The sequence below is a fragment of the Mus caroli genome, unplaced genomic scaffold (genome assembly GCF_978045245.1).
Source record: "Mus caroli unplaced genomic scaffold, Mus_caroli_1 scaffold_11, whole genome shotgun sequence".
Classification (NCBI taxonomy): Eukaryota; Metazoa; Chordata; class Mammalia; order Rodentia; family Muridae; genus Mus; species Mus caroli.
The window spans coordinates 53,441,760-53,457,574 of NW_028227266.1; the positions used below are offsets into that span (position 1 = coordinate 53,441,760).

The 15,815-nt window shown below is 44.1% G+C and overlaps 1 protein-coding gene across 1 annotated transcript in view; it reads left to right on the forward strand.

The window, feature by feature from the left end:
- The window catches only part of Tmem266 (transmembrane protein 266), a 118,943-nt gene that overhangs the window by 37,753 nt on the left and 65,375 nt on the right, over positions 1 to 15,815 (forward strand). The window contains exon 2 of the mRNA XM_021173267.3: positions 14,860 to 14,993. Coding sequence (XP_021028926.1) covers positions 14,956 to 14,993 — 38 coding nt within the window. The 5' untranslated portion in view covers positions 14,860 to 14,955. The remainder of the gene's footprint in view (positions 1 to 14,859; positions 14,994 to 15,815) is intronic.

Here is a 15,815-nt window from a genome sequence, read left to right on the forward strand (position 1 = left end):
AACTAAACATACCGCAAGACTCCACACACTCACCAATGATATCACACTCAACAATGATATCATACTCAACAATGATATCACACTTCAAAAGTGGCCATGGCAAATCAGTTTTCCTGTTAATGCCAATGAATTGGGTTCTTTTCAGGGTATTCACAGCCCAGTGCAAGCCCAAAGATGTGCACTGCCAAACAAGGCCACCCAGTGATAAGTACCAACCGTCAGAGTCAGCCTAAGCTTGTCTGCTGTGGTAGTTATTTTCCCAGTGATTAAGAAATAGATAGGATGAAAGGACAAGCCATACCCTTGGAGAAACAAAATTATCTCCACAAGAAAGTAAAGGAAGTCAGGAGCGATGGCTCAGTGGTTGAGGTCACTTACTGCTCTCCCAGAGGGCCTGAGTTCATTTCCCATAACCCACACCAGGCAGCTCACAACTGCCTGCAACTCCAGCTCCAGGGGGTCTGATGCCCTCTTCTGGCCTCTAAGGGCACCTGAACATCTGTGGCATTTGCTCACACAGACACACTCATATATACATAACTTTAAAAAAAAAGTCATTAATGAAGCTTTTTAGGAAGGAAGGAAGGAAGGAAGGAAGGAAGGAAGGAAGGAAGGAAGGAAGGAAGGAAGGAAGGAAAGGAAGGAAGGAAGGAAGGAAGGAAGGAAGGAAGGAAGGAAGGAAGGAAGGAAGGAAGGAAGGAAGAGAGAGAGAGAGAAAGAAAGAAAAGAAACCAGTCTAATTAAAAGGGAGTGTCAGAATAGACCACCAAATTAATGTATGGATGGTAAGAATAAGAAAGAATTATTTAGCATCATATATAATCAGGGAAATGTAAATTAAGACAATGAGACTATTACATGCCAGCTACTGACAAGAATGTGGGAAAATGATTCTGATGAAAAATGGTAGAGCTAACCTGGAGGCAGTCTGGTGGTGCCTTACAAAGGAAAACAGTCTTACCATGGAGTCTTGCAACCAGACCTCTTAGTATATGCTCAAGTGATCTGAAAATTATGTCCGCATTAAAACCAACATACAGGCATTTAATGCAGTTTTGTTCATAGTTGCCCCAAACCAGAAGTAATCAAAATATCTTTCATATCTTCCATATGATGCTATATTGATCAGCAATCAATAGAAATAAGATATCAAGCTACAAAATGGTATGAATGGTATGAAGGGACCTCAATTAATATACAAAGAAGCCAGTTTAAGAAGACTGCACACTGTACAGTTATGACTGCTTGACATTCTGGGACAGGCAAGGGTATGAGGTGGAGAGAAATTCAGGGGCTGTAGCATGTTTGGGGTGAGGGAGGGAGGGGTGTGGGTGTGTGCTGGGAATTTTTAGAACTAATGTCTTCACTTCTGTATAATGCTGTGGTGTTACACACATGCCTTTGTAGATCTGTCTGGACCCAAAGAACTGAACAGCACAGAAAGTGAATCCTAATTTAAGCTTTACTTAGTTCATGATAACATATTAATACCGATTTGCCAGTTTTAACAAATGCAACATGCTAATATCAGGGGACTGTTATCAACAAAGGCAGGAACATGCTTTCTAGACAGTTGTGATTGATGGTTTGCATATGCTTGGCTCAGGGAGTGGCACTATTAGGAGGTGTGGCCGTGTTGGAGGACGTGTGTTTCACTGTGAGAGTGGACAATGAGACCCTCCTCCTAACCAGGTTGAGCCAGTCTTCTCCTAGCAGTCTTCAGATGAAGATGTAGAACTCTCAGCTCCTCCTGCATCATGCCTGCCTGGATGCTGCCATGTTCCTGCCTTGATGATAATAGACTGAACCTCTGAACCTGTAAGCCAGCCCCAATTAAATGTTGTCCTTATAAGAGCTGCCTTGGTCACGGTGTCTGTTCACAGCAGTAAAGCCCTAGCTAAGACAACAACTTTGCAATAATTCCAAATCTTTTATAAAAAAATAAACCTCATTAATTTTTAAAATATATGCTACTAAATCAGTCAAGGGAATACATATTCAGTCATGTTTCTCCTAGGTGCAGAGATGACCTTGGACATTTGTCACTGGTGTCTCCTCTACTGTGTCCCCAGCGCCACACAGGCTTGTTGAGAACTGTCCTCCCTGTTTGATGTGTCAGTGAGGAACACTACCCTCCAATGGAACGTGCACTCACAGGACCATCCCAGGGCCTTGCCTTGTTCTTGCTGACTTTGGGAAGCAGTTGAGCTAAACGTGGCAGGTAGAAGTGTGTCTGGGAGGGGTTGCTTCTTAAGTCTCCTGATTGTGACCTGGACCCAAAGAAGTGTACCATAAAGGTTAGGTGGTACATTAATAAAACCCACTGTGGCATGAAGCAGCAAAGTGATTCATAGCCTGTGAGACGGGTGAAGTGAGAAAGGAAACGTGGCTCTTCCTCCTGTCCCCAGTCGGGAGCCACGCGACTTGGGTAGAGTCTTGTTCCGAGCCTCTTTTCCATACCTCCCATTATTGAAACCATCAGGATCTTATATCTGATATATAAATTCAGTACGACAAGTGTGTATTTTTCCTTGACAAGCTGCTATTGAATTGACTGTGTACCTTATTTTGATGGTTTCTCAGAGGCAAGGAAATGTGGTGTTTAACAGTAACAATTCTTCCTGTTTTGTGACTGTCACACACCAGGATTAAGAGACATGGAATGAGAGAGACTGGGGTGGGCTAGTCACTTGTCATTTACTTGTTACAAAACAGCTCTGACTAGTGTATCTCAGCTTCTTAACTACCTGGAGTAAACTGAGGCCTGCGGGTGCTTCTGAAATTAGAGACCCTTACTGAGGGTTTTAAGAAGTCAGTGGAAGGGGTCATTAGGTCACCATCTCTCAGGGGGCCAGGCACCTAGGGCTGATGAAGGAAATTCATCTCCTGGCTCCCTTATCAGAAATGCCAGCATAGCCCAGGAATCTGCGTTGTCCATAGAACTCCGCAGGCAATGAGCACACAGCCTCTCCTACCATTATCTTCTCCTGCCTCAGGCTCTCCATCTGATGAATACAGCGATTGCCTTGGGCTGTTCTGCACCACGGTGCCCACCCTGAGCTTGCCCTTTCCCTACTCCCTGCTGATGCCTGTTGTCTGAGGAGCCCTGACCTACAGTCATCCTCAATCTAGATGCCATCACTTGGTTCTCTCTGGTTCTCTCCTGGGAAGAAATGATCTTTTGAAGGAAATGAGATCCAGCATCCCATGAGACCTATGGCTAGCATCACACCAGGTTACTGCTGGGTTCTGAGTTCAACATGTGCCTGATTCTTCAAAGGGAGATGCTAGTAGGCAGCACTTCCCCAAGTCCTGATTGAAACTGGACACATCCTGGTGTCAAGGAGCACTGTGCCACTGGTATGCAAACGAGATAGTAGGGAAGTTTGGGCCTTGCCATCATGACACAAGAATCTGTGGGTTTGGGCTTGGAGAGATGGCTCCGTGGTTAAGAGCACTAACTATTCTTCCAGAGGTCCTGAGTTCAATTCCCAGCAACCACATGGTGGCTCACAACCATCTGTAATGGGATCTGATGCCCTCTTCTGGTGTGTCTGAGGATAGCACCAATGTACTCATATACATAAAATAAATAAATAAATCTTTAAAAAAATAGAAGAAGAAGAGGAGTACCTGTGGTTTTGAGAGGAGACTGGCTTCTCTGGGAGTGCCCTGACAAGCCCTACAGTGGGGGAGGGGTGGGATCTGGGAAGCTCAGATGCCACCTTCTAGGAATTTCCAGCAATATTTTGACAATTTTTTGAGCAGTGACTTACATATTGGTGTGCTGCTTACTAAAAGAGAATAGCTCTTCCTAAAATCTTCTCCTGTTTAATCTGAAATCTGTTGGATTCGACCTGCTGTGTTTCTTCCCACTCTATCAGCTTTAGGTTCCCCTGTGTGTGGAGGGGAAGGACACTCGTCAACACCAATGGATTGGCTGTGGGTTTTGGTTTATTTAGTCTGAGGAACATTTGTGGAGGAAAATAGAATCCTCAGCAGAATGGCCGTTGTTGAGATCATCCATGGAGACACTTGATGGGGTGGGTGGTTCCTAAGCCAACTGAGGATTCTTTTATTGTAAGGACATGTGGGGCTACTTTGGACTTGTATCATTATCTTTTTTTCTTACTGTCGCTCTGGGTGCTCCATGGGGAAGGGGCACAATTAAACAAAATTTTGAACCTACTGAGTCGACAGCCATCTTTGACAGCTCGTAGTTGTTTAAAGAGGTCTTCCCTCCAAGGAGAACTTCCTGACTTTGCTATGGAATGTAAATGATGACAGCTTTTTAAAAGCAATTTTGTTTAACTATTAAAGTTTTACATATACATTCTTTATCCTTGAAATAACCACTGATGGGAATCCACCCCACAGAAGCAAAAGAATCAGCACATAATAAAATATATCCATTTTTCACAGTGGCTCCCCACAGAAATCCAAAAATAAACTAAGCCTGAGCAGGGCAGTTGTTAACTAACTGGTGGGCGTCCACACCAGGATGCAATCATTCATAAAAACAATAGGTGAGAATCTTCCAGCTTGACTTGGGAGAAGGAGTTTCTACAAGCTAAAACCAAGTATACGTGAATGATATGTTTTTTGAAATAAAAAACAAAATATTTCTATATAGTTTTCTGAGCACAAAGAAAAAGAATAATGTACATTTTGTTGACATTGGGAGTTGCTTACATATATGCATATATGTATCAGATACCACTAACACATGAGATGGTGATAGTTCATTTATATAAGGTTTTATTATATGCGTGTACATTTATGAATTAAGAAAATAGAAATTGTAAATTACCTAATTTCTGGAAAGGATGTGTAGTGATTAAGAGTGGATTAATTTTATTCTGTTAAAGAAAAACCCACCAAAATTAGTCTGTATGAAAGTGTTACATCTGAGCTCCTAACATACTTCACTGATCACCATGGAGAGCAAAAGGCTGCTTTGGTGATGTGCATAGCTGGTGTTTCTACTTAAGACTTGCTTGGTCAGGGGTTGGGGAGGGCTGGAGGGACAGGGCATGCTTTACTGCCCTGCTCATTATTGGTAATTCCCCAGCCAGAGCGATATGCATTCCCTACTATCCCTGCAGAATTTTGGAGAGAAAAATCACTTCTACTTGGAACCGGTAGAAGTTTGCTGATGGCATCCTTTTCTGCTTAGGCGTCCAAGGTATCCTCTGTTCCAGCAAGTCACACGGGACTCTCAATTTAGGGAATTTATGGAAACTGAAAGTTGGGAGAGGGAAATGATATGAGGGGGAGGAAGGAATTGCGATTATGGTCCACCTAAGTTTCATCTCTGTATACCTGACTCTTTTGGACAACTGGGTTTGGTTTTGTATGACCTACACTTCATGAGATCAGTAATGAAGGATAGAAGGCATCACATCGGTAAACAAACGAGAGACAGAGGGGTCCACAGTAGACCCTGTGCACCCAAAAGGAAAGCCATTTATGGGTCTGTTCTTGCTGAGTAAATCTGTAGCTAAAAAATTTGCAGTAGACTGGAGAGTGGAGGAGGATGCCTGGGCGAGTGATTGATTTTCTTCATTTTAGCTCCTTGCTAATGGAGCAAGGAATTAGCAGGTCAAAGCCACAACAAGGTTGACCTTAAGCTGCCTGAGCATAAAACCTCCTCATCCAGTGGGGGGTGGGAAGGGAAAGCTGCCTTCTGAGAGCAAGAACATCATGTCCACAAAGGGCACTGGAGTGTAGTGGCTTCTCCCTGCAACCAGATTCTACAGTAGGCTCTGTGGTCTAAACTGCGTTCCATGCATGCAGTGCTATATCCAAATAAGAGGCAGAGCAGAGTCTGTATGGTTTGTGTTTGTTTTTGTTGTTTTTTGTTTTGTTTTGTTTTTTTTAACCATTCAAACACCAATTAAGCAGTCTTGTTTGAAGTTCCAGGTGTGGCATATCCTTGTTACCTAGACAACAGCCCTTCCTTTCTTGTTAAGAGAACTGAGATGATTTGATAAAACAACAAGCTCACCCCAAACGGATGAATCACAGCTGGTCTAGGCTCTCCTTGAACTCCCTACTGCTTTTCTAGTCTTCTTTGTAGCTGTGAGACCCAGCACTAAGAAGACACAAGAAGATGTTTGCTGACAAGTTTAGAGAGACATGCCTATCGCAGCTCCTCTTCATGTAGAGGCAGCCTTTAACTTTTGTATTTTGGAGCTGGTAAGAAAATGTGCAAACTGGGGCTGAACTAGCCGTTCTTCACCACAGGCACTGAGTCTGAGGGACGCATTATGTGTGGGGTTGAGGGACTGTGTGGACGGCAAGAGTGCGATTCTTTGTAGGCTGACAACTAGGGAGATACTGGTGCAGAAGAAACCATAGAAGACACAAGTGACTGGAAAAGTATCCCATGTTCCTGCATTAAAAGATCCTATTTAAAATGTCCATACTATTCAAATCATGTGTGTAAATTCAATATAGGCACCAACAAATTTCCATTCTCATTTTTCATAGAACTAGAAAAAAATCTAAAATTCATATGGAACCTCAAATAGCCAAAGAAATATTAAAAGGGAAAAGTTTGGAGGCATCCTAGTTTTCTGATTTTTTGTTTTGTTTTGTTTTTGTTTTGATTTGTTTTGTTTCTAGACAGGGTTTCTCTGTATAGCCCTGGCAGTCCTGGAACTCACTCTGTAGAATAGACTGGCCTCGAACTCAGAAATCTGCCTGCCTCTGCCTCCGAAGTGCTGGGATTAAAGGCGTGTGCCACCACGCCTGGCCTATTTTCTGATTATTATGTTGCAAATCTATAGTAATCAAAATAGTATGGTACTCACATAAATATAGACATGGAAATCAGTGGTGCAGAATGGAGAGCCCAGACACCAACCATGCATAGAGGACTGGAGAGATGGCTGAGTGAGCAATGTGCTTGACTCGAAAGCACGGTGAACCAAGTTGGGATCCCTAGCACTTATGCTAACTCGTCAAGGGGCGCAGTGTACACCTTTAGTCCTAGCACTGGGAGGCAGGAACAGGAGGCTCCTTGAGGTCAATGACCAGACAGTCTAGCTGAGTGGTGAATTCCCAGGAAATTCCAGGTTTAGTGAGAGGTCCTATCTCTAAGATGGAGCCAGGCTCTCTGGTACAAGCCTTTAATCCCAGCACTAGGGAGGCAATGGCAGGTGTGCCTCTATGAGGCCAGCCTGATCTACAGAGTGAGTTCTAGGACAGTGAGGGCTACAAAGAAATCATGTCTTGAAAAAAACCCAACCCAACCACCCCCCAAAAACAACCCAATTAAAATGGGCAAAGGAGAGTGCTGGAGAGATGGCTTAATGGTTAAGGGTGCTTGTTGCTCTTGCAGAAGACCTGGGTTCAATTCCCAGCACTGAAGCTTGCAGCTCTCTGAAACTCCAGTTCCAGTGGATCCAATGTCCCCTTTTGATCTCTTTTGTTTGTTTGTTTTGTTTTTTTTTTTTGTTTTTCTAGACAGGGTTTCTCTGCGTAGCCCTGGCAGTCCTGGAACTCACTCTGTAGACCAGGCTGTCCTGGAACTCAGAAATCCGCCTGCCTCTGCCTCCCAAGTGCTGGGATTAAAGGTGTGCGCCACCACTGCCTGGCTCCCTTTTGATCTCTTTAGGAACCAGGCATGAAGGTGGTACATAGACATACATGTAAGCAGAAATATTCATACACTAAAAAATTTTATCTAAACGAATAATAATAGAATAGATACTGCTCCAAAGGTGAGGCATAGAAGGGCATAGGTATGTAAAAAAGGCATTCAATGTAGCCAGTCATCATTAACATACATAAAAACCATGGGACATCACCACGCAGCTGTTAACATGACCTCATTAGAAGTTACAAGATCTGTGGAAGAGGAAACCCCGAACAATGAGGGGATATACATGAATACAACTAAGTTGATAAACAATGTAAAGTTTCCAACATTTAGAAATTAAGCAATCCCACTTTTGGATGTAGACCCAAAAGTAATTAAGCCAGTATCTCAATGTAAGGTCTGCGGTCTATGCACTATTCACAACGGCCATAGGAGGGAGCAAGAATCAACCTAAGTCTTGGGGTTAGTCAGTTTTCTTTTACTGTAAAAGCACCTGCTATCATCTATGATCCAAGAGAAAGGGCTAATTTGGCTCATGGTTTTAGAGGTGTCAGCTCCTGATCATACAGCCCCATCAGTGTTAGGCCCCTGCTAGCGGTGCCGGATGGAACCACTGCTTGCTTCATGGCCTATAAGTTAAAGAGAAAAAGAAGGGGCCAGGATCCCACAACCCACTTGGAGGGTTAGATCTCCCCAGTGATCTAACCTTAGGCCCTACACTCTTTTTTTTTTTTAAAGATTTATTTATTATTATAAGTAAGTACACTGTAGCTGTCTTCAGACACCCCAGAAGAGGTCTCCTTACGGATGGTTGTGAGCCACCATGTGGTTGCTGGGATTTGAACTCTGGACCTTCAGAAGAGCAGTCAGGTGCTCTTACCCACTGAGCCATCTCACCAGCCCCAGCCCTACACTCTTAAAGGTTGCATCACACATCCTGGTGAGCATGCTTTTAACACGAGGGCCTTTAGAAGTCGCTTATGATCCAAACTATAGGGGCTGGAGAGTCGGCTCTGTGTTTGAGAACACTTATCGCTCTTGTAGAGAACTAAGGTTCCATTCTCAGGATCCACACAGTGGTTCAAGATCATCCATAACTCCAGTTCCAGGGTATCCATCACCCTCTCCTGACCACCATAGGCACCAGGTGTGTGCATTTGTGGTGCGCATACATATATGCAGGCAAACACTCATATATATATATATAATAAACCTAGATCTAAATTATAGCAGACCTCCATTGACAGATGAATTGATAAAGAAAATTCACATACACAGCAATATTACTTAACCCTAAAAAGAAAGAAATCTGCCATCTCAACAAGGTGAATGAATCATGAAAACATTGTGTGGCGTGAAATAAACCAGACTTAGGAATTCAATACTAAATAACATCACTTATATCAGAACCAATATAAAAAGTTGAGCTCATGGTAACCAACGCCTGAATAGTTGGCTACCAGGAACTGAGAGATGTGGGGGGAAAGGGAGATGTTGGTCAAGCAACAAAAACCCTTAATTGATAATGAATATTAGAGACCTAATATATAGAATGATAACTGATAATGAGAATAGGTTGTTTACTTGAAATGTGCTGCGATCACAAGTGTTCTCATCACCACCAGAATAATAGTAAAGATAATAATAAGATAATTATTCCATGAGACAGACAATAATTAGCTTGCCCGTGACACTCATTTCTTTTTTTTTTTTTTTTTTTTTCGAGACAGGGTTTCTCTTTATAGCTCTGGCTGTCCTGGAGCTCACTTTGTAGACCAGGCTGGCCTCGAACTCAGAAATCCGCCTGCCTCTGCCTCCCGAGTGCTGGGATTAAAGGCGTGCGCCACCACGCCCGGCGTGACACTCATTTCATGATGTATATATAAATCTTGCTTTGGGGTTTGAGATGAAGTCCCACTGAATGGGCCAAAGCTCGCCTTTGAACACCGAGGTTTAGGTAAGCCTCCTGACTCTCCCCCTCGAGGACCTGAGACTACAGCCATAATACCCATCTCAAAACCTTTTATTCTACATCCTAAATATGTCATCTTCCCAAAGTGCAGGTCCTCAGTGGTGTTACCATGTCATCTCCCTACAAGAAAGACACAGAACAAACAGCTTTCACCACCCTTGCTGCTTGCAAACAGCATCCCTGGCACCGTTCTGTTTGTACAGCCTGGCCAGAGCATGTTCAGCTGATAATTCTACCCAAGGAGCTTGGCAGACAGCTAGCTTCACCTGCCAAAGAAAGAAGTGTGTACTTTACCGTGATTAGTCTTCCCTATTAGATCAGCATGTAGTGTGTGTTGGTAGATCTGTTTCCAGCCGACATGTAAACTCTCAGACCCTCACCTTCACAGCAGTGCCAAATTAGAGAGTTCATCAGTGAACCCAGGAATCTGGGCCCTGTGAGCTCCCAAGTCAATGTGGTACTGAAATAGTTTTGAGAACCCCTGATCTAGAAGGTCAGAAACACATGGGACATTTAACAGACTTCTCTTCTTCCACTTGTGTGTTTGAATTGACATTTTCACAGAGTAGTCTATGAATTTATATTTCCCAATGGGTCAGAGTGAAACTAGACAAAGAAACCAATGAAACAGGTATGAACACAGCCAAGGGCTGTCACTTGACATAAGGATGGAGAATGAGCCCAGGGACCTCTGGGTACAGGAGAACTAAATTAAGCCTTTTTTTCCCTACTTGGTAGTTAATAAGCCAGTTGGTCTTAGAAGCCCTTTTAAACCCCAGGTCCCAAGGACGGCCGATTTGCTGCAACAGTCACACATGGTATCAGTAAATCACACACGGTCAACAGGTATAGAGCCTAGAACTCTACTGCGATCTACGCGCAGCTTCTACCCACACGAGCCAGACACTGTGGTTCTTCTCTCTCCTTCTTTTACCAGGTTTATGAGGCAGCAGGTTTGCACTTCAGATGTTCATTTATAGAGTGCCAGACTACACCTGCTTCGTGCTAGGCTTGTGCTTTGGGGGTGGTTTTGTTTGGAAAATATTATTTTTAAGTAACAGCCAGGCTGCGTGTTCCTGTCATCTCAAAGCATTTTGTCCTCTAAAATATGCTGCTTGCTAAGGACCAGAAGTTCCAGCCACAGTGGCTAGTTACTGTCCGTCTAATATGACTCCACCCTCTTCCCGGCCTTACGTTTGCTGCTGTGCTAAGAGGTAGACATCCCTTAAAGCTGCACCTCATCTCTTCTCCAAGAAACTGCTACCACCTGTCAAGGGCTCTGCTTCCCACCCAGCCCTGGCATCACAAGTGAACAACTCCATGAGGCTTCTAAATACGGCAAACACCATATCAACCATTGTGAAAGATGATGAGAGAGAAAGTTATTGTTCTGAAACCTAATTTTAAAATGTTTTTTTTTTTCTCTATGTTAACTATCTTAGTCTGGTTAAACCATTGATAGGGAAAAGCTTGTACTCATAGAAGCTGATTGATAAATACTAACAAAATTAAACTCACCACTTTGTAAATCTACTAAATGTATGAATGAATGGATCTAGTAAATCGTCCATGGCTGTTAATGTCATGAAAGGAGAGCTACTAAGGTAGGGTCCGTTTATTAGAGGCTGTGATCTGACCGATAAAGTCTTGTAAAACATGAGCTTGAATGTAGTTAAAGTCTATAAGGAATTAAAATTTACAGGAAGTAGATGAGACAGAGGAACGTTATGATTAATTATATCTACTGAAGGGATACAATAACCACAATCCAAGATTTAACGACAAATGACCAGTTTTTAATCAATATTGTGCACAAGAGAAGGATGATTGCAGAGGAGCCTAGAGATATAAAGTATGGTCTGGCTTGGCTCCTGTTTGAGGTATTGCTTTGTTTTGTTCTATGGCTGTGATAAAGACAAAAACAACTTGGGAAGGGGAGCAAGGGAAGCCAGGCAGGAACACAAGGCAGGAACTGAAGGTGGGAGCTAAAGCCGAGACCCTGGAAAAATGCTGTTTCTCTGGCTTATCAGTTTGCTTGCTTGTATAACCCAGATCCACCTGCCCAGGGTAGCACCGCCCACAGTAGGCTGGGCCCTCATACATCAATCACCAATCAAGAAGATGCCCCACAGACTTGCCTATAGACCAGTCTGATTGAGGCATTCTCTCAAATAAGGTTCCTTTTTCCCAGATGACCACAACTTGTATCAAGTTGACAAACAAGCAAACAAAAACAAAGAAAACCAAATCTAACCAGCGTAGCTCCTTGTTGAAAAAGCCTTTAAGACATTATAGGACTGGCAAAGAAATGTTTAATGTTAAGAAGATATTGATGTGGGATTGATAATACCTTTTGTGGTATGCTTTTAAAAATATTTTAATTTCAGTTTATTATTATTACTATTTATTATTATCAACAGCTATAGCATGACTATAGAGACAGGGGCATCACTATGTCATCCTAGTATCCATGGGCTGGAATCACAGATGTGAACAACTACACTTGGCTTTCTCTGGTATTTTTTTGTTTCTAGGATGGCAGTTATAATGTTTTCCCTTCCATTTTGGCATTATCTATGTGCATATTCTCTATCTCTTTTTTTTTTCTTGATAAGGTGGTATGCTTTTTAAAAGGAGTTTTGTGAGCCTTAGCCATTAGTGAACTGAAAAATGAGTGGCAGGGAGGGACTTACCTGGGAGAGGGAGGAAGGAGCACCACAGAGGGAGAAGAAAGGAGGAAGGAGGAGGGAGAAGGAAGGAGGGAGGAGGAGGGAGAAGGAAGGAGGAGGGAAAAGGAAGGAGGGAGGAGGAGGGAGAAGGAAGGAGGAGGGAAAAGGAAGGAGGGAGAAGGAAGGAGGAAGGAGGAGGGAGAAGGAAGGAGGGAGGAGGAGGGAGACGGAAGGAGGAGGGAGAAGGAAGGAGGGAGGAGGAGGAAGGAGGAGGGAGGAGGGAGAAGGAAGGAGGAAGGAGAAGGAAGGAGGGAGGAGGAAGAGGGAGAAGGAAGGAGGAGGGAGAAGGAAGGAGGGAGGAGGAGGAAGGAGGAGGGAGGAGGGAGAAGGAAGGAGGGAGGAGGAGGGAGGAGGGAGAAGGAAGGAGGGAGGAGGAGGGAGAAGTAACATTAAAAATGTTTGAAAAAGCCATAGGGAATTATATCATTTTATGGATACTTAAAACCACACAGAGAGAGAGAGAGAGAGAGAGAGAGAGAGAGGGAGGGAGAGGGAGAGGGAGAGGGAGAGAGAGAGAGAGAGAGAGAGAGAGAGAGAGAGAGAGAGATTACAGATATTACACCAATTATGGTGACACGATTTCTTCCCAAAAAGAAATCTGGAGACTATTTAACGAGCACCCCAGTGGCTAGCATGGAAACCTTCCTTTGAATTTTTGCTCAGGGAAGTCCAGGAGATTCCCAGGACAATGTAGTCTGTTGCTGTGGCCCTTGGTGCCCTTCAGAAAAAGAAGGTAAGGTCCTCTTACTGAAGATACATTTTGGACACTGGATTTAGAAGAATCAATCTGGGACTGACCTTGAGGCCTCCTCCCTGCAGACCAGCTCTTAGAGTTTCAGAAGGGAGCAGAGCAAGCTGCCAATGGAGAGACGTAATTAATAATAGTCAGACCTAACTGTAACACCATGATAGCCAGGATGGCAAGATAGACTGACAGGCACAGTAGTGGCATCCCCAACATGGAGGTAAACAGGAGTCAGCTAAATTGGACTTAACAGCCTGATCGACATGAAGGAATTCATTCCAGGGACTGTGTCGGGTAAGGCCATATAACCTAGGGAGACGCCACTCCTGCCAGCTTCCTAACCTATGGCATCTCTAACTGTGATCTAAATCTTACCCTCACATCCACAGATGGTGTAGCTCCCACCCCTTGGCAAAGAAGCGTCTTCTTTTTGCAGCAGAGACAACTACAGAAAGCCACTACTGGTCAAAATGCAGACATCCAAAATGCCTGTGGGGTTGATGTACCTTCAGCACACACCCACACTTAAGACTCAGGGGAGATCACAGAAGAGGGGTAGAAAAATCAAAGGAACCAGATAGCTAAGACAGTTGCTATGAGAGTCTCTCAAAAAAAAAAAAAAAAAAAAAAAAACAGAGAAGACATAAAGAAGACTGAAAAGGAGAGAGGTGGAGGAATTTAACTGTGGTAATTTGAGTGACAATGACCTCATAGGCTCATATGTCTGATACTTGGTCCCCAATAGGTGAAATTGTTTAGGAAGGATTAGGAGGTGTGGCCTTGCTGGAGGAGGTTGTCACTGGAGGCCCACACCATCTCTAGTCATTTCTCTCTCTGCCTCATGCTTGTGGACCAGATGGCTATTGCTCCAACACCATGTCCCCCACTGTGGGGATCGCCTCAGTTCTCTCAGTGCCAGGAAGACATTGTGAGAATGCTTATGAAGAGAAGGGGAAGTTGGGATTGATTAAATGTGCATGGTGGGGTAGTGAATTTTATAGTACCTACTGTATAACTTAATATATAGACCCCCCCCCAATACTGTTAGGGAGTGTCCTCTGTTTAATGTTTAGACCTCTCTACTGTGTCTGAACTCTCTATTGTGTCTGAACCCGTTGTCCTCCCTGTTAACCTCTGGTTTCGAATGACTTCTGTATTGAGCTCTGCACAGTTCTAGAGAGCTCTCATCTCCTTTCCGGTCACTCAGAATCTATCCCTTTCCCGGGTTCCTCCTACACCATGAGTCTGAGCTCCTTGTTGATGGCCAGGTGTGTGTTCCCCATCCTGAGAGTCCTTCCCTCCTGTGTGGTATAGCTGATGTCTCCCTTTCTTTGTCTCTCTAGCTGAGCCTCCTCTGAGCAGCTTCGGGTCAGGAGAATGAGGTTTTTATCCTGTGAGAAATTATTGTAGGAACAGCAGTTTGTAGCACAGTGCAGCCTACAAGAGGATGACCCTTGTACAACCTCCACCGTAGCTTGTCTGAAAACATCCAGAAACAGAGTCTCTGTCTGCCTGTGTCCTCTCTGCAGGCTGTACCGGCACACAGAGGACTCCTCTGTGGCACTGTCACATTGGATAGTAGCTTAGTGGGAATAACATGGGTAAATGAGGAAGCCTGGAGGGCTGGGGATGGAGAAGCACGGCCCCTATAACTACCACTCCACGGCATTACCGGAAAGATCCATTCAGCAGAGCCAGCAAGAACAGCACTATATGGGAGGCAGTGCTAAGCACTCCATTTTTAGATGAGATTAGGAGGAATTCGCTTTGGCATCTGAAGATAATAAATCCCCATTTATCATTTCAGGGTACTCTATTTTCATGAATCTTGTAAAAGCCCCACTTGGAAATGCTAAGATCAGACATAAGGACAGCTGAGCCCCACTAGACATCACGAAAAGCCATGGCTTTGGTTACATCTTTCAACATGACCAATCCACAGTAAGTACCATCAGAACCTGCTCTCCAGACCCAGAACGTCGCTGTGAGTCTCTCACAAGATGAAGGTCTGCTACTTCAGACATCTGAAGCAAACCTCAGAATAAAACAAGGAAATGTAAAAATCACGAGAAGGTCCCTAAAAGCAGGCTTTATGAAACCAGGCAGAGGCCTCCTAAATGAGAGTTTGTTTCAGTTCCGAAAACCCAAGCTGCCATATGGACAAAGCACTTGATCTTAACACGTGTCAGTGTGGTAACTAGTCAGGTGGCAATTTATTTTCTGTCTGGCAACTCACTGGTAAATAATACCGAGAGAAAAACAACACTCCTTCCATTACACTATGCTGTCCCAGCCTCTTTCACTGTGTGTCTGGCTCCTGAGTCATCAGAAGCATGCTGGCTCATGGCTGCGTTCTCTGTGCTACTGTCATGCTCTGGGACAACCCTCCTCAACACGGCACAACACGAGATCACACGGCTGGGTCACAAAATCATCCAGATGGGTCTGCTGATCTTCCCTGGGATTGGCCTTCACTGTTGGGCCTTGTTGTTGAGCTGCCGGCAGAACAGGGGGAGAATAGACTCCAGTCAGTGTGTCTCTATTCATCCAACTGACTAGGCTGGTCACTCTCTACTGCTGACATTGGTGGGATAAGAGCCAGACAGAAAGTACAGATGCTCCTCATGTGTCTGCTGGTATCATACCTACTGTCGTCCCATTGACCAAAACCAAGTCGTGTGGCTGGACACACAATCAAGGGATTGAAAAAGATCTCTCTCTCTCTCTCTCTCTCTCTCTCTCTCTCTCTCTCTCACACACACA